This window comes from Marmota flaviventris, chromosome 8, assembly GCF_047511675.1.
Source record: "Marmota flaviventris isolate mMarFla1 chromosome 8, mMarFla1.hap1, whole genome shotgun sequence".
NCBI lineage: Eukaryota > Metazoa > Chordata > Mammalia > Rodentia > Sciuridae > Marmota > Marmota flaviventris.
Genome location: NC_092505.1, coordinates 105550800 through 105570361, shown reverse-complemented (window position 1 = coordinate 105570361; position 19562 = coordinate 105550800). Strand labels below are relative to the sequence as shown.

The 19562-nt window shown below is 37.4% G+C and overlaps 1 protein-coding gene across 4 annotated transcripts in view; it reads right to left on the bottom strand.

The window, feature by feature from the left end:
• Positions 1–12808, bottom strand: part of Kpna4 (karyopherin subunit alpha 4) — a 69728-nt gene extending 56920 nt beyond the window's left edge. For 2 of the 4 annotated variants that reach the window (XM_027933688.2, XM_071615515.1), the window contains exon 1: positions 12457–12808. In XM_027933688.2, the coding sequence (XP_027789489.1) occupies positions 12457–12525 (69 nt within the window). In that variant the 5' untranslated portion in view covers positions 12526–12808. Of the gene's footprint in view, positions 1–8624; positions 8778–10541; positions 10631–12456 lie in introns of those variants that run through there. The other 2 variants (XM_071615513.1, XM_027933689.2) reach the window with 2 other exon arrangements.
• Positions 12809–19562: the final 6754 nt, after the last annotated feature.

Here is a 19562-nt window from a genome sequence, read left to right as displayed (position 1 = left end):
ATCTACTACAACCTATGGTCCCCATAGGGTCTTCAGGCCAGGGATTTGAGAGATCTTGACCTGCTAGAATAGGAACTTAACCTGTGTTATTCACTGCTTTGTCCTCATTGCTTACAACAGAACTTTGAACACAATGCTGAACAATTATTTGTTGAACAAATGATTTCAAAACAGGGAAGAGAATAAGGGGAAGTCAGTGAAAAAGAGCTACTTAAATAAGTTCAGATGTGACTCTCAGGTAGTAGAAAGCTGCCACAGTCCCAACTCATTTATCTTAATTAAGCTGTTAATTATCACAACAGCATTATTAAAATATCACTCATCATACAGTTCAAAGAGTACAACACCATAGTTTTTAGTATATTCACAAAGTTGTGCACTGATCACCACTAACTCCAGATGACTCTGATCATTAGAAACACAATTCTATCTCCTTAGCAGTCATTCTTCAATTTCCCTTTGTTCTAACCCTTGGCAACTAATTCATTATCTGTCTTTATGGAATTATCTATCCCAGGCATTTAATATTATAATTTGATGGAATTTGATCCTATGACACATGCTGCTTCTAAAATCCTTTAGAATCTACTTTTCTTTCTTTCGTTTCTTTCTTTCTTTTTTTTAATACCAGCAATTATACCCAGGGGTGTTAAACTTAACCGCTGAACCACATCCCCAGTCCTTTTTTTTTTACTTTGTGACAGGGTCTAAGTTGCTTAGGGTCTCTACTAATTTGCTGAGGTTGGCTTTGAACTTGCAATCCTCCTGCCTCAGTCTCCTGAGTCAATGGATTATAGGTGTGCACCACCACATCTGGGATCTCTTGGAATTTCTGAAGGCACAAAAATGTTTTTAGTATGCTACTGAGATGACTAGTTAGGCTGGAGGACCCCAGAATGGGCTGTTCACCTAAAATACCAAAATATGATGAGACAGCAGGGACTTTTTCAGCCTTAACTCCCAACCTCTGGGGAAGAGTGGAGAAGGTTAACTGATAACCAATGGTTAATGATTAGTAAATCATGTCTATGTACTGAAGCTTCATAAAACGTGTCCCCTCACCACCACCCCCAGCCAAAGATTGGGGGGGGGGACTTGTTTGGCATGCTTCCCAGCTAGCTGAACATATGGTGGTGCCTAAAGGGTGGAATACTAGGAAAGGACATGGAAGCTCTGTGACACTTTTCATATACCTTACTCATCTGGCTATTGATCTACATCCTTTGTAACGTCTTTAAGTAAACTGTGTCCCTGAGCTCTGCGAGCTGCTCTTGCAAATTAACTGAACCAGGAGGGGGTCATGAAAATATTAATTTATAGCCATTTGATAAGAAAAGGCCACAACAACCTGTGCTTCCAACTGGCATCTAAAAGTGAGGGGCAGTCTTGTGGAAATGAGCCCTCAACCTGTAATCTGATGCTACCTTTGGGTAAATAGTGTCAGATGTCAGAACTGAATTGGAGGACACCCAACTAGTGCTTTACTAAAGAACTAAATGCTTGCCTCACACGTGAAAAACCTCCCTAAATATTGGGTGTCAGAAGTACTATTGAGTGACAGCAGAGTAGAAAAAACAGTTTTGGGGGGTTGGTGAGGGGAAGTTTTCTCCTCTTTTCACATGCACACAGAATTACAGAATATGTGATCTTTTGTGACTGGCTTCTTACAAGCAGCATGTTTTCAAGGTACATCCATACTGCTTCATGTATCAATACTTCATTCCTTTTTATACCAGAATAATACTCCATTGTATGGCTATACCACATTTTAGTTGTCCATTCATCAGTTGATGGATATTTGGGTTGCTTCTTTATCTTGAATAGTACTGCTATGAACATTCACATATGAGTTTTTGTTGCAGAAAAATGTTTTCAATTATCCTTGCCATCTAGAAGTGGAACTGCTGGGTCACAAGTTAACAGTTCAACTTCCTGAAGAACTGCCAAACTACATTTCAAAGAAGCTGTACCTTCATTTAATTTTATTTATGGTGCTAGGGATCAAATTCAGGGTCCAGTGCATGCCAGGTAAGCAGTCTACTACTGATCTATACCCCAGACCACGGCCACACAATTGTGTATTTCCATAACCAGGTGTGAGGATACCACTTTCTCCAGATCCTCAACACTGTTTTCTTTTGGGGCACTGTCATCTAGTGGGCATGAAGTGGTATCTCATGGTTTTGATCTGTATTTCCCTAATTACTAATGATGTTGATTATGTATGTTTCTTATTTATTGGTCTTAATTAAGCTTTTCATCATTTATTTTTTTTAATATTTTGTTTATTTAGTTGTAGTTAGACACTATATCTTTATTTTATTTTTATGTGGTGCTGAGGATCAAACCCAGGGCCTCCCACATGCTAGGCGAGCCCTCTACTGCTGAGTCACAACCCCAGCCCAAGCTTTTCATCATTTAAAGATAATACTGTTCCTGTTTTAAAGCTGGGGACCAAAAGGGAATTAAGAAAAAGTATTTAAGACATTAAGAAGAAAATTGTGAATAAATACTTTAAGATGCCTAATAACTTATGAATAATGAATCCAATTCCATGGATATTCTTCTGATATAGTGAGTATCTCCATATAATATTCAAAGACAAAATAAGGAACCAAGCACCTACATCTATACTGGACAGTGGTACTTTATAATATTGTCTTCAAAAGGTTGTTTTCTTCCTTTTTTTCTTACCCAACAAACCCCTCCTTCCGTGGCAAATCTGTGGTTTGAGTTAAGGGACCAATAGCCCTCCTCATCTCCAACATAGACAATTAGACATATGGCACAAGACCCTGCACTGGCCAATCACAGAACTATATTCCACTGTCCAATGATTATTAGTTCAGGTATAAGTATTCAATCAAGGCCAAACAAAGCCCATCCTAGACATTGATTAGTACTCTTAATTAATTAATTAATGTGAGCTGTGACCTTTGATTTACATGGTTATGAGAGCATGACTCTCTCATTATGCTTACACTAATCTGAGCTAGGTTTCTGTTCCCTAAAACAACTACATAATACAAAAATCAGTTTTTACTGCCTGAAGTTACAGACTTAATTTTTGATGTTAACATTATCTAAAAAGACCATAAAACCCTTAAAACCACTATTCTAAAGAGAGCCAGAAAATACTTGGGTTTTAGACCTGCCTACTAAAAAAGGAGGATGATGTAACAGTTACTTGAAATTTTTAAGACCATTATTTTCCTTGTTTTTCTGAACCAGTAACAATTGAAAGTGACAAAAGAACCAGGGTAAAGAAGCAGGACAGGGACACTTAATACAACCAAGCAGAGACAACTTAATGTAGGAGCTTTCAGGATCCAACTACTAAATAAATTTATATAATATAATTGCTATTTCAAAGGATCACAAACATAGGCTAAAAACTAAATCAGGTATTAAAGAGTAGATATTGGACAATTGAAGTTTTCAGGAAGAGGACAATGGGCCCACTGAAATAGCTCAGCTGGGAGAGCAACAGACTGAAGAACAAGACACTGAGATACAATATGACTTGAATACGATTTGCTTTCTCATATTAGAAAATTTGCCCGTAATCAAATTAGGAAATCCTATGTTATCTGAGAATTCTGACTTTGTTAATAAAAATTTAAGGAAATTCTAGGTTTGCCAAAATACAACATTTAAAATGTAATTTACATTAAGTTCAATGTGAATTACAGGGTAAAAGTAACTGGTGACCAAATTTTTTCTAATAGCAAACATATAATGACATAAAAAAGTTTAGCATGCTTAATAATCAAGCTAATCTTACATTACTTGCAAATGTCTACAATCTTAAATCCTTATGAATACTGAACATTGTGAATTAAACCTGTTTTCAGTTTAAATTTACAACCAATGGGAAAACAATTACGAAATCTGCACAAAGGATTTATTAATTGACAACACAGATCAGAAAAACTAGTAATTTTTTTGACAATTTGGTTGAAATACAGAGAAGAAATCCAGCTTTTAATGAAGGGGAAAGGAATTCTTCCCCAATTTGTGTTATATGTTATATATACTTTGGATTATGGCATACAGTGGTAAAAAAAATTGCAAACAAAACATTATTCTGAGAGGGAACACAGGAATATACTAGGATGTAATATATGCTGGAGAAGTAAGCTGGTAGAAATAGTAAGATCTTCCATTCACTCTGCATGTTCTACATTGCTAGGCAGTGCTGAGAATTTCAATGACTTAGAGACATTGAAATTTCAATGACTTAGAGACATTAAGTTAACCTTCATAACTTTTAAATGGAGGAACCAGGGTTCAAACCCAAGTCTAAGTGACTCCACAGTCCATATTCTTTTAACCCCTATCCTATATAAAGTCTTTTAAGAGCCTGCATTAATTAAAGTGAAAGTCATCTGTGATAGAAGCAATCATGATAAACTAAAACATTGGTTCTCAAAAGTATGGTCCAGTGTCCTAATAGGGGGTTCCAGATACCTTCTCACAGAGTTCACAAAGTCAAATTTATTCTCTCCATAAAATTGTTATGTGTGAGAGTATACAATGTTAACAGCTGTATTAATGCAAAGAAGGAAAAACTGCTATCACTTTAGTATAAATTAAGGCAACACAAAACACAAAGCTGTAATAGTGTCTTTACATTTCAGATAAAAAAATTTTAGAAATCAGCTCACTTAAGAATGTCCTTGATGAGCCAGTAAAAAATAACGACTTTTACTAAATACTGGTCTTTTCTTTCCAATTGTATGATAAACAGGGATTACACATAAATCTCTTCTACAACATAACTTCTACAGTTGGATGACTGTTTCAAGGAAAAAAATTACTTATGTGATTGAGTTGTAAAGTAAACTAGCCACTTTTTTCAGGGAACACTACTTAATACTTGAAAGAAAGATAAATTATGGTCATTTAGACTTGGTAAGTGGAAGATATTTTCACAAAAATGACAAATCCAGCCTATGGTTTAAAAGGAAATCATTTCTAGGATCAGTATTTTCTACTAATGATAAAATTTGAGCTTTCAAGTGAAAATCTGAATTTTAAAAAATTTGTGCCTACCATTGCAGGTTTGACAGATTTGTAATACTCAAGAATTTCCTGAACTGTGTGGTTACAATAACTGTGAATTATTTCACTGTATAATAAAATGTGTCAGCATTTGGAAGATTTATATAACCAGCTTTTTTTTCCTTTGTCAATGACATGATGATTTCCAAATAGCCTAAAATATATAACAAAATCAGGCAGCCAAAAGATTCATTGAAGTGCAAGTTACACCAATGTCTGTAGACCAATAGATTTTAATGTAACAGTATAAGAAAAGTTTGAAACTATCATTTGTGTACAATCAAAAAATAATCTCCATAAATATCCTGAAAAGGTGATTAGTTTTTTCAAATGCCTATTTGTATGAAGGTGGATATTCTTTATACTTCAACCAAGGGTGTAGCACAAAACATTGAATTCAGAAATAGGTATGAGAGCCAGGCACAGTGGTGCACACCTGTAACCTCAGCAGCTTGGAAGGCTGAGGTATGAGGATCACAAGTTCTAGACCAGCCTTAGCAATTTTGCAAGACCCCAAGCAACCTAGTGAGAGCCTGCCTCAATAAAAATGTTTAAGGGCTGGGGATGTGGCTCAAGTGGTAGCGCACTCGCCTGGCATGCGTGCGGCCCGAGTTCGATCCTCAGCACCACATACAAACAAAGATGTTGTGTCGGCCGAAATCTAAAAAATAATGAATAATAAAATTCTCTCAAAAAAAAAAAAAAATAGTTTAAAAAAAAATTTTTAAAAAAGCAATAGATATGAGAATCCTGCTGTTTTCTCTTAAGCCAAATATTAAAAGAGACTTGAAAAAAACAAAGTTAAACATGGCCATTCTTCTCATTTAATATTTTTGGTTTTGAAAAACAAATAATTTTTCTATTAAAAATTTTATGTTTATATAAAATTCATTTATTATTTTTATGTTTAAACACTTAAAATAAAGGTATAAAAAAATAATGTTTATTTACTTTTATGTGGTGCTGAGGATGGAACCCAGGGGCTCGCACGTGATAGGTGAGTGCTCTGCCACAGAGCCCCAACCCCAGCCCCTAAACATTTTTATATATTCTTTCTTAGTTATATATAACACGAGGACACACCCTGACATGATCACAAAAACATGGAACACAACCTGCTCCAATTCAGTCCCCAGTACTACCTGGCTTTCCCCCTCCAATCAATCAATCAATCAATCTATTTACTTATTATTAGCGTCTTGTGGATACACCTGATACAAGGACCCACCGTGCCCCCATACATGCATATACATGCATGTCAGATGCATCCCACTATTCTTCCCTTTTCCCAATCCCTTCTTCCTCCTCCTTAATCCCCTTTACCTACTCTACTGATTCTTTCTCTATTTTGATGAAATTCCCTTAACACTTAAGTATGTTTAAAGACATTCTTAATTTTGATTTTTAAAATGTAAAATATCAATAGAAATCCATCTTTAATAAGTCTTGAGCCCAAAACCTTTGAAAACTTCTGAATAAAGTCCATTACGATAACATATATATTGTCTTTATTTTGTTTGTGCCAATCAAAAAGATTGTTCTCATATTAACTGTAGAAAAGAGAGCCTCCTCCAAGCCTGTCTTTTACCAAATCTAAATAGAAAGCATAGAAAATAGATTGTGTTCTCTAATGTTTAAAGTTCACAAATGATACACAATTTTACAAAACTCTCTAGAGGGGAAAAAAAACGTACTGAATATCTATTACACTTCTACAAACTCTAGGTGCTTTCACTTAATAAAATTTCAGATCTGCATTAAAGCTGAGAAAAGTTAAAGGTAAAGTAGTATGATACAGTATAAAATGTATAGACTTTGGCATACCTGAATTAAAATTATTCCTTTAACTGTTATGTTGTCAAAGACAAATGCACAGTTTCTTCTTTAACATGCACTTAATAAAGGCAGCAGCTACTCAGGGGGCTGAGGCAGAAGGCCAGCAAGTTGAAGGCCAGCCTCAGCAATTTAGCAAGACCCTCAGCAACTTAGTGAGACCTTCTCTCAAAAAAAGGATGCCAGACATCCTGGCTCAGCCTGTAGTCCCAGCAGCTGAGAGGCTGAGTCAGGAGGATTGCAAGTTCAAAGCCAGCCTCAGAAACTTAAGGAAGCACTAAGCAACTCAGTGAGACCCTGTCTCTAAATAAAATACAAACTAGGGCTGGGGATGTGGCTCAGTGGTTGAGTGCCCCTGAGTTTAATCCAGCTACCAAATAAATAAATAAATAAATGAACTGGGAAGTCACTCAATGGTGAAAGCACCCCTGGGTTCAATCCCCAGTACCAAACAACAAAATAACTCAATAATTCCTACTTCTAAGACTGAAAGACATGAGAATACAATTAAAGGTATATGAAGAAGGTGTTCAAAAAGTCCCTTTCAATCATACTCTTCCCTCTGTTCTAAAACTAAACCAGAGAACAAGAAAGTCAGCAAATAAGGTTAAAATTTGATGACATACTCTCATTTCATCTTTATAGGATTCAAATAGATGCTACTCCAGATAACATCCAAAACTATTTTAAGGACCCAAAACTATTTTAAGAACCCTATCAGTGATTAGGATTCAATGTTTAAAAACTACCAATGCTAGGATGCATGAAGATCTGGGTTCAATCCCCAGCACCACAAAACAAAACAAAACAAAACACCCTTCTTTCAAACCTAAATCACTCCTACACTTCTTCTTAATTTTGAATATTCACTTGACACACTAGTGATAAGAAAAACAATGACATCTTAATATCACTAAGAAAATTATCAATGAAACAATTCTGAAATTGGTCATTTTAGAAATCAGTAAAGCTGGCAGGAAGCACAAAAATAATTGTTTTTAACTATATTTCCATCAGATATTTCATATCATCACATGGTTGAACTATTATATTGAAAATTAGGCAATAGTTATTTTAAGTACAGTAAATATGTTCCAAGATTTGTGATGAGATAGATCAGTCTCTAAAAGTTAACAAGACTTAATAGCTTAACAATGCTTTTCACTCTACACTTCAACAAATCACTAAGGCTATTTCCAAAAAACAAAATAGATGATTAATTTTATTAAACTCTTGTCAACCAAACACTTTTAAAAAAAAATTTCAAGCAGACTTCATAGTTTGTGTGGAAAATCAAATTATGTAGCATTTTAATTTATTTTTACATAAGATCTAATTATTTTTCTAACATGTTATACTCTCAGAACTTTTATAGAAACTATGCAGGTTTACGCTACAAAAGAAGTCCTCTCTAAAAAGTAAGCTGAATGAACTTAATTTTATCCTGATTAATTTCTTATTGCAAGTTTGGTTACTAACCATTTCCTGTGTTGTAGGTTTACCCTCTCTAGGGCTGGGGAAGCATGCAAATCAGTGATAAAGCACTTGTCTAGCAATTCGCCAATCCCTGGGTTCAATCCCAAGCTCAACAACAAACTGTTCACTCTCTCTATAGTTACTATTCCAAAGCTAGTAACTGTGATCCTTTACTACACTACAAGGAAGAAGACAAGCACTGGTGGATATCATCTGACAATTCCTGAAAATTATTTCAAATGGATACTCACATATATTTCCTTTGATGCTTTTGTGTTCCAAGAAAGTTAGCATGACCATATTTTGGAGGAGCCAGAATGGTATACTGAAAGGGAGCAATGAATATCAGATTGAAAGCTATGAATCAGTTTCAACTTTTAACACTCAGAAATTATGACTATAGAAGGGTCACTAATTCCCTGTTGCCCACATTATTCAGTGAGCAATCACATGTCCCTGTATTAAAAAGCATTCCCCAATAACTCTTTAATGTAACAAAGTTTAGTGTGACTTAAGCTATATATACACACAGAGAGAAAAAACAGAGCCAACTGCAAATAAGGGACAGAATCAATTACATTTAATCCTATAAAGTCCTCAAAACCCCAAAAAGAAAAGCTAAAGATAAAATGCTTAGAGAATTGCCAGACCATCTCCCTAACATTAACCTATCAATCTTCAAAACACTCATGAAGCAGATGTCAAGCACCTCTAGTTTTACAGAGGAAAGAACCCTAAGACTAAGTGACTTCCTCCATTATCACATAAAAAGTTAAAGATCAGATTAAAATAAACTCTAGGACTCTGTACTCGTCCATTAATCAAGAAAACTGTTAGCTCAAACCCCAAAATGCTACAATTACCTCACTCTATATGTATCCCCCCTCTTTCTCTCTCTATATATACATATATAATGCTGTCCATTAAGGTACCCACTAGCCATGAAATGCAGCTACTCCAAAAGAGAATGTCAACTACAAATTAGATTCTGAAAACTTAGTATTAGGATAATATAAAATTTTGATTTTCTTTTCTTCTTTTTTTTTTAAACACAGATCACATGTTGTAATGGTATTTTGGACATACAGAATTAAAATTCATTGTACAGCACTGGTTCATACTTCTTTCCAAACACCTCCCAATGAAAACAGATGTCATTTTAATATTTAAACCAAAATGCAATTATTTTCAAAACTGTTACATCCTTATATACATTATGTATGTAACATATTTGGAGAGATATAAGAACATATACAAATAAACACAAAATAGGTGATCATAGTAGTCACAAAACATTTTTTAAAAAAATGTTTCTATCTATCTCATTACAAGTATATGGGATTTTATGGTTTTTGTTATTGTTGTTGTTGTTTTGTGTGTGTGTGGTTGAGGATCAACCTCAAGGACTCACCCATGCTAAGCAAGTCCTCTACAATCCAACAAGTAGAAGTGATTTTGAACAAGTCACAGTGAGGAGAAAGTATGACTCTCCATTACAGTAATATATCATTTTCTCAGATGGAAAATAAAAAATATTCCTAATGTACATGGAGAGATATCAATCATCACAGGTTGATGAACCTCAAAATATCTGCCTAACATGTACCCACAGTAGGGCTTTTTTTTTTTTTTTTTTTTTTTTAGGTGGACCTGGTATGTTGCCCAGGCTAAAGCATGGGCTAAAGCAATCCTTCCATCTTAATCTCCCAAGTAAGTGGACTACAGGCCTGTACTACCACATCTGTGTTATAGTTATTTAACTACATATAATATGCTAATACATATTCAGCATTTGATCTCATTTTGACTAAAGAAGCAAGAAATATATAGTTAACAGGAAAAATCAGTTTTAAAACCCAGGACAACTTTAGAAAATAATCTGACAATCTCATAAAAGGTTAAATATCAGGTTTCCATATAACCAGAAAACTCCACTCCCAGGTTTTATAACCAAGATAAATTAAAACAGGTCCAAACAAAAAATGTGTACACGAATGTTCTTAGCAGCACTATGTATAATAGCTAAAAAGTGTGAACAATGCAAATGTCCATTGACTGATGAAAACACACAATGTGGTATATATTCATAAGCCAGACTACTTTTCCCTTAAAAGAAATGAAACACTGATACACTGTTATAACATTAATGAACCTTGAAAACATACTACCTTGAAAGATGGCTGTCATAAAAGATGACACATTGTATAATTCCATTTATATGAAATGTCCAGAATAGGCAAATCTATAAAGACAGAAAGTAGTTGCTTGGGGTTGGGGTAAAAGGAAACTGATAATCACTGCTAATGAAGAATGGTTTCTTTCTAGGATGGTGACAATGTTCTAAGATTGATTTTGATGATTGTTGTACAACTATGTGAATGCACCAAAAGCCACTTTAAATGGGTGACTTGGATGGTATGTGAATCACATCTCAGTGAACCTGTCAGAAATACAAATCAGAGGGAAAAAAGGATTACAGGGATTCATCAAACACCTAATAGCTACTTTTCTGGATTTTGTAACTGTGATATTTATCAGTTTTTAAGGTTGTGATTTTTTTTCTCATTCTAAATATTCATATTAGTAAAAAAAAAAATTTCCATCACATTCTTGCACAACCTTAAAGTCATAAACTGTACTGACTTTTATGGCATGTTAATTATTTCAATAAAGAGTTCTTTTCATTAGAAGGATAACAGGGCAATCATTCTCATGTTAACCTTAACACAATCAGAGAATAGCCACACCTCCAGACATGTACTCCCTCAAAATATGAAAACCACTAAAGGAACACAAACTACCTTAAAAGATGAATAGTTTTGGGAAAGCTCAAAAAAAGTTACTAACTTAACCAATTAAATAATCAAGATTAGACAAACATCATAGGGATTTGAAGATCACAGTATTAAAATATGCAGAGGGACAACATAAAATATACTACTTTACCACTTTTTCTTAAAAGCTAAACTCCTGACTCAGAATGGATTAAAAAATTAGGAACCTAAATTCTTAAAGCTGAGATGAAGTATTTTATCAAAAATCTCGGCGGTGAGTGCGTGCATTTAACACATAACACCTTATGTAGACTGACAATTTCGGAAGCAGCTGAATCTAAGACAATGAAGCTTTTTTTTTTTCTTTTTAAAATCATAAAACGTGATGGTGCCATTCCACAGCCCACCCCATCCCCCATTACCACCACCAGCAGGTGGAGGGAAAGGATACTGTAGACTAGAGGATGACAGCTTTGTATAACCCTTTGGACTTTAAATGTAAGAATGCAGCTGGTGGTCTCTCAGGAGGGGCTAAAGAGATTTGTGAACAAGCTGAAATAAGGGGTATCCTTTGCCTGGAAGTGGGCACACCGTGAGCCACATCTTGAATCAGCTATATCCAGAGTAAAACACAGGCCGCTGGAAGGCACTGTTAGCATCACCAGGATGGCCTCTCACGCCGGGGGTGTTTTTTTCAACGGAGAAGTTGACTCCTGTAGTTTGGACATTGAGGGGAGGCAGGGGTAAAGCGGGAGTCGGGAAGACCAGAAAAAATGCCTTTAAGTGGAGACGCCTTGGGTCTCGCTGAGGAAGTTCCGACCCCACTCGGTCGCACACGCTCGCCTCCCGCAACTCCCTTCTACCCGCGGCGCCAGACGGCGGTGCCCGAGCGAGAGCAGGAATCTCCGCCGCTGCCGGGGAGCTGGCCGCGGCAGGGGGGCAGCGCGGGCCACACACACACACACACACACACACACACACACACACACACACACACGCCTACTCCGCACTCGCTGCGCCCGGCCTCCCCGCCGCGCGGCCCAGCCCCTCGCACCCGCAGCTGGTCGGCTCCACGGGGCAGGCCTAGGCCGCGCCAGCCGTGCCCCGGCACCTCGTTCCCGGGCGGAGGCGGAGCAGGCCCTACACAAACTTCCCGGCGCGTTAGCAGAGGCGTCACCGACGGGCCGGCCCCCAGCGCCATTCCCTCGCGGCCCGGCGGCGGCGCCCGCCCCTACCCCCTGCACTCGGAGTCCCGGCGGAGACCGGCCCAAGGCCCACGGCCCCCACCCGCCGGCGCCCCGGAATTTACCTCCAAGTCACGGCCTTTGTTCTTGAAATTCTTGAGCCGTTGGTTGTCTAATTTCTCGTTGTCCGCCATGGCCGGGCCGGTGACTCCTTCCCCCGCCCGGGCCCCGCGGGATCCGCCCCAACCACCGCGCCGCACCGACACTCCCAGGAACCCGGCCGCCGCCTGAGCTGCTATGCCCTCCGGGCGGCCGCTTCCTTCCTCCTCTCACTTGCCTCCGCCGCGGCCTTCTCCTGCTCTCCCCGCCCGCCCCCCCTCCCTAACCCCAGAACGACAGCAGCTCCAGTGAAGACAACTGCGGGGCCGGGCGGCGGCAACGGCGGCGGAATGTGCGGCCGGCTGAGAGGGGGAGGCAGCCTCGATATGGGAGCCCCGGCGCCGCGGCCACGCCCATCGCCACCAGTCCAGCTCGCCGATTGGCCAACCAGGCTCCGGTGCGCTCGGCCAATCAGAAGGGACGATGGAGAGCGAACAGAAAGGGGAAGAAAGCGACGCTGGGAGGAAACGGCCCAGGGCTGGGTGAGTGGGAGGGGAAAGGAGGGGTGCGGTGAGGGTAACGCTGGGAGGGACCTAGTATCTCCGGAGAGAGGGTGAGGAAGTGAGAGAAAGTAGATTTCCGAGGAGAGAGGGTAAAAGAAGGAGAAGCCGGGAGACTGGGTGGGGACAAGCTGGTTTGCTGCGGTTGTCAGGGCAGCCCCAAACGTCTGGGGTCCAGGGTCAAAGTAACGTTCTTTTCTCCTCTGGTGCGCCCTCTCTTCCAGGGCATTTCTTGAGCGCTCCGCTCGCTTTTCGAGGAGAGAGAGCTGCGCCTTGGCTCCACGCCGGATAGGGCCAAACCTCCAAGGGCCAGGTCTGGAGCTGAGGACTGGCAGGGGCTACAAGCGTTCCGGAGGCGCTGAGCAAAGTGAGAGGGTGGTGATGGAAAAGAAAAGCGGTCCGTTAGATGAATTGGATTTATCCTGAGTACCCGCAACAGGTAGGAAACTAGGTAGAGTTGATGAGCCTGTGATGATACCGCTTCCTAGGTGTTTCCTCATAGAAACTTGAAGAAGTTACTTGGCCACAAAATGCAAACTTCTGCAGGGCGGGGATCGTGGCACATAGCCATGTAACATTGTAACTCTTGAGAAAAGAAATGAATTCCAAGGGTAGCAGGGGCAAAAATAACGCAAACACAAAAGAATGTACTTAGATTTTTCAAAAAAGAAGATGCAGTATCCCAAAGATACAGTGTTACGTGAAATAGCAATTAGGATGCGAGCGGGGAACCGAGACATTGAATGTATTTCTATGTGGCAAGGTAGGAGGAAGAGACCCTAACACAAACCCTTTCTGGAACTTTTTAAACTTTTGGTCCCGTCTGGTATATTTTGTTATGGTGGAGCAAAATACAGAAATAAACGTTTAAAGTGGAAGCGTTTCTTAAAGAAACACTTTTAAGGCAAAGGAGGGTTTTCGTTTGTTTTGTTATACACACACACACACACACATATATATATATATATATGTTTTATATGTATATTTATATATATTTATATTATATATATATACATATATGCTTTTTTTTTTTGAAGAAAGTCAGTGGGTTTATAGAACTCAGCACTGGAATACTATTGAAGTCACTTGAAGGTGTTACAATGAAGGAAAGGTGAAAATAAACTTAGCAAACAATCTATGCCTAGAAATAATTCACACCGAAGATTAACTTGATTGTAAATTAAATGCAGACCTTAAAATAAAACTGGTAAGAATGTAAACTTTTATTTCCCAGAGACTTGTTTAATTAAAAAAGAATTATATTTGAATGCTAGAGTACTGATGTATTTAAAAGTTTAGGATAAGAAAATTAAGTTGTAAAGCATGTGTGCTTTTCACCATCATGGATTTGTTTATAAGTAGGATTCAAGGAAAAAATGCATTGATGAATTCTATTCTGCTATTAGAAGTTATCCTGTCAACGTGCAGTATAGGTGAATACTTTGTACTTCTGGAAATAAATTTTATGATAGTTTTTGTGATGAAGTTCATGGAGTTGTCTACTGTTGTGTAGGTCTTCATGTCTTCCATCTACAACTGGTTATATCTGATAATAAAACAGCCCAAAATTCTCTTTGCAGAATACTCCTTAAATGGGTTTGACGACTGTTACCAACTGGGAGAGATGTAATCCAAATAATAATTAAACACATCTTATAATTTTATTTGTCTAATGTCTGGCTGAGGTCTGCCTTCCTCTCCAGACAGTAAGCTCTTTGAAATCAAGGATCATATTTATTTTGTACACTATGTATATATAGAATGCAGTAGTACTCAGCACATTGTATGTTCTTGCCAGTTAGGTGGCCAATCTGCATTTAGAACTATTACCAACTCCCTGAAAAACTTCCTTGATAAATTATTTATCTTCTATATCAGAAGAACTGTAAGTACAGACACCAAACATGTAAACTTGTTGGCAAAAAACTAGTAACAACTTCAAGTGAAAAACTTAAGCCAGCAAACAGATTACCTATGAATTATAATTAAAGAAAACTGTCTTAACAAAGTGTGTCCAACTGCTTTTAAATGTGGGGGCAGGGCATGTCTTGCCCTGAATCATGCCTGACTTATTCCTTAAATTTTAATCCTGAAATTAGTATGGATATCAAATCAAATTTTAGATCAAACAGTGTAAATTAGAAGTAATAACAACTCAATGTACATTTATATCAAGAAGTGTTAACTTGTTTTTCAACTAAGTCTGGTTAGGAGGTTTGGGAAATTTAATTTGTTGAGCTAAGGAAGTAGTAAACTGCATAACTATTAATACCATTTTGACATTATTTTAGTTGGGTTGCTATAATAAGTTAAACATATACTTGGTGGCTTAAAAAGCAGACAGTTTGAAGGACATGAAGTCCAATATTAAGGTGCTGGCAGATCTAGTAACTGGTGAGGGCTTTCTTCCTGGCTTGTAGATGGCTTATCTTCTCTTTGTATTTTCGTGTGGTAGAGAGCCGCCAGAGAATAAACTCTCTCATGATTTCATTACCTTTAGTGTCACTTCTTAATACTGTCACATAGGGGATTAGAATTTCAACATGAATTTTGGGAGAGACACAAAAATTCAAGTCCATAAAAAATATGGACTAATTTAATAAAGAGGTTTTTGGAGCGTATGAGATATAGTTATTATAACCAAGCACTATAAAACCTACTCTACATTTAAGACCTGTTTCCAATAGCCTATTCAATATTAGGTAACTTAATACCCCCAACTTATTATTTTTGGTATAGGGAAAGTCTAAAATATTATAGAGCTATTTGCTTTCAGTGTATCATGAAGTTCTCTTAAAGTCTTGAATAAAGAAGTTTTCTGTTCTGCAACAGATTTGTGAGGGGATTGTGAAACCTCACACAAGGGTTCAGTTGGTAGATGGTCATCTCAAAAGGAATTGTAATTTTTAATTATTTCAGCAGTTTGGACTATTCATGTATACATTAAGTTGAGGATTATAGAATCTCTAATATGGATTTTTTGGTCTCTATATTTGGGGAATACCTTTAATTATGTATGATTTCTTGAGCAATATTTTGGGTAGTACTGGCTGAAAAAAAGAAGGAAATATACATGTTGCTAGGACAGTTGGGTTAGATCTTATTTTAGAGAAAAATATTGAACCTTTGGTAATTGCTATCGTTTAGATGTAGTTTGTTTCCCAAATATTCATGTATTGGCAACTTGGTCACTTGTGTGGTAATGTTGAGAGGTTGTGGGACCTTTAAGAAGTGGGACTTAGGGCCTGGGTTTGTGGCTTAGTGGTAGAGTGCCCAGCAAGTGTGAGGCACTAGGTTCAATTCTCAGCACCACATATAAATAAATAAATAAATAGAATGAATGAATAAATAAATAACATGAAGGTCAATTGACAACTAAAAAAAATACTGAGGGGGTGGGGAGAAGAAGTGGGACCTAGTAGGAGTTGATTAGATGTTTTGGGTAATTGCCCTGGGAAGGGATTAAGGTACTTCTCATGTGACCCTGAGTTAGTTCTCAAGATTAGGTTGTTGTAAAAAATGCAAACCTGGCCTCTCTCCTCCCTTTGACTATCTGTCACACCTTGTGTGTGATCTTTCCCTCTCACACTCACTTTGTCCCTGATGCCATCTGTCTTCATGTGATAAAGCTGGGGAATCCTCACCAGAGCCATTACTATGCTGTTTGAACTTTGAGCCTCCCCACTGTGAGCTATGTAAACCTCTTTTCTAAAATTTCTTTAGAAAGTACCCAGCCTCAGGTGTTTCTTTAATCGAATATAAAATGGGCTAATACAAGAATGTCCCTTTATTTTCTCTGGAAAGTAAAATCGACCAGGTATTAGAGGACTTTGCTCCTTTCTCTCCATTGCCAGACTTTTCTGACTTATAACCTGGGGAGACTGGAGAAGATGACTTCTTTATTTTGACTAAAGTTCTGAATGAAAAGATGAAGATGAGTTAAAAATTAATATTAAAGTGAGAGAGGTGAATCACCTAGTATTTATTTAGCTTATTTCTTTAAAAACTTAGTTTTGAGTCAGGCATGGTGGTACACACCTGTAATTCCAGTGACTTAGGAAGCTGGTACAAGAGGATCGAATGTTCAAGGCCAGCCTCAGCAACGTAGCAAGGCCCTATCTCAAAATTTAAAAAAAAAAAAAAAGGGGATTGGGGTATTGCTCAGTGGTAAAGCACCTCTGAGTTCAATCCCTGTTACCAAATATAAACAAACAAACTTAGTTTTGACAATTTAATTGGAGAAAAACTGAGTTTTCCCCCCCAATGTCCACCTGATTACTTACTTCAGACATTTATAACCCTATTTTTAAAAAATTTTATTTTTAAGTAATCACAGGAATTGAAAAAAAAAGTACAAGAAGGTCCCATCTACTCTTTACTGTCTCCCCCAATCATTGCATGTTACCTAACTATAGTATACTATCAAGAAAAGGCAATTAATATTGGTATTATTATTATTGAAGTTATTCAGAGGAGAGGGAAGACATTAGAATATAAATAATATGTGAAGGTATCAGGGGTCCCCATATACTAGAAACTCTACAATCCTACACTTTATGGGAAAGAATTCTATAGTTACAGTAATAATTACTGTTACCAAATATTGAATATCTACTATACTCGAGTCAAGGTGTTTTATTTGCATGAGGTATTGATTATTGTTGTATTTGTATTTCTTCTATTATAGAGAGATAACAGTTATTGAGCACTTATGGGGTAGGCATTCTCTAAGCAATTCTATAAATTTATATATACACTATATAAGTCACACATATATATACAAATAAACACATTGAATCCTCAAAACCTGTGAAGTAAGAGTAATCACTTTACAAATGAGAAAATTGAAGCACAGAGGTGTAGTCATTTGCCCAAGATCACGCAGTGATAGAGCTGACATTTTGAACTAGGCCTGACATTACAGCCAACACTCCTGATTATCACAGAGATACATAAACTTCAGTATTCATAGTAACCTTTCAAAGTGGGTATTATTGTTTCTATTTTCTTTATGAGGAAGTTAAGTGACTTGCTTAAGATCCTACACAACTAGAGGGTGCTGGAATTCCAGTTTGATTCTAGGTCTGCCTAGTTGAAAAACCTCACTGTTTCTAGTTGACCCTTCTGCCTCCCTAGCCTCTCACACAGATCTCAGCTGGATCTCTATAAAGAGCTAGTTCTGAAGACTGACAGTGTTTCTCAAACCTGAGTGTATCAGAATCACCTGAGAGGCTTAAAACCCAAATTGGGAGATTCTGTCCCTAGGACTTCTGTTTTAGTAGGCCTGCATAGCCTTTGAAGAGCTGAATTTCTAGCAGAAGCTCAGGTGATGCTAATGATGTTTTACGTTCTTGAACATCCTTTGAGAACTACCCTAACAGAACTTATTATAAGGTGGCAGCCTTAAGATAAGGGCAAAGTTAAAATAAGAGTAATTGTGCATCACAATAATAGATCATATGTCATACAACTATAATGCATAGGTAAGTCATGGTTATATATCTCTTACTCAAAAATGTACCAAATAATGTTTTAAGAACAGAATTTTCTAGGCCATAACATCCAATTGCATATTTTAATAGATTTACGCAATGTTTTCCCTGTGTCTAATTTTTCTCTTGAGTTTTCTCAAATACCAGTTTATGGCATTTTTCACAGTAAGTGGCTCCACTGGGCCTGTTAAGTCTATTTTGAGTTTCTTGGTGTTAGCTTAAATCTTATATACTCTGCCATTGCCCTTCTAGCTCCTTAAAGGCTCAGACTTGTCCCAGTTCTTGAGTCAATTCCCAAAGAGGCAAAGTGTGACTCCATTAACTGTTCTTCCTTCTGAATTCCAGTCTATTTGCCAGGCATGCTAGTTTACTTCTACTAGTCTCTTTCTCAGGCCCTGCCCCTGCAGGCACAGAGGAATGGGGTTTCCTGCCACACCTGACCAACCTCTTGGAATCATCTCTGATACCAATAAACAAAACAGAAATGCAGATTTAGCATCTTTATTTTTAGTTGTCCTGTTCAGAGATTCCTTCACAATCATAACAATGGGGAAAAATCCATTAATACCCAGTCACTTCTACTAATTGTGCTACTCAGTTTCTTGAGTTGAAATATTAGGTATCTTTGATTCTTCATTCTTTTCTCCTACATCCCATGTTGAGTAAGTACAAAATTGTAATAAATAAATAGAACATCTTCATGAATTTGTCTTCTTTCCATTCCAATCCTCTGTCATCCCTGTATAATGTCTATAAGAATTGTTTCATGTTCCTGATGTCTTGGAATTATATTGTCATAGCCCATTTAGTCTTCATAGGACACTGTTAAAAAGTGCTTCTTGATAAACATTTATATATGTAACAATCATTTAAAACAAAAAAAATTCATCATAAGACAAAGATAAAGGCAGATAAATATCTATGGAGATAACCAAAGGTAAATCATTAAATAGAGTTTTACTTTTGTTTGTGAAAATGATAGATTCCTACCTTTAGTAATATATCGTACTTGGAAATTTGAGAATAGTAGTACTAAACAGATTGGTGAAAATTCTTGTTAATATGACTGGCTTTAATAAC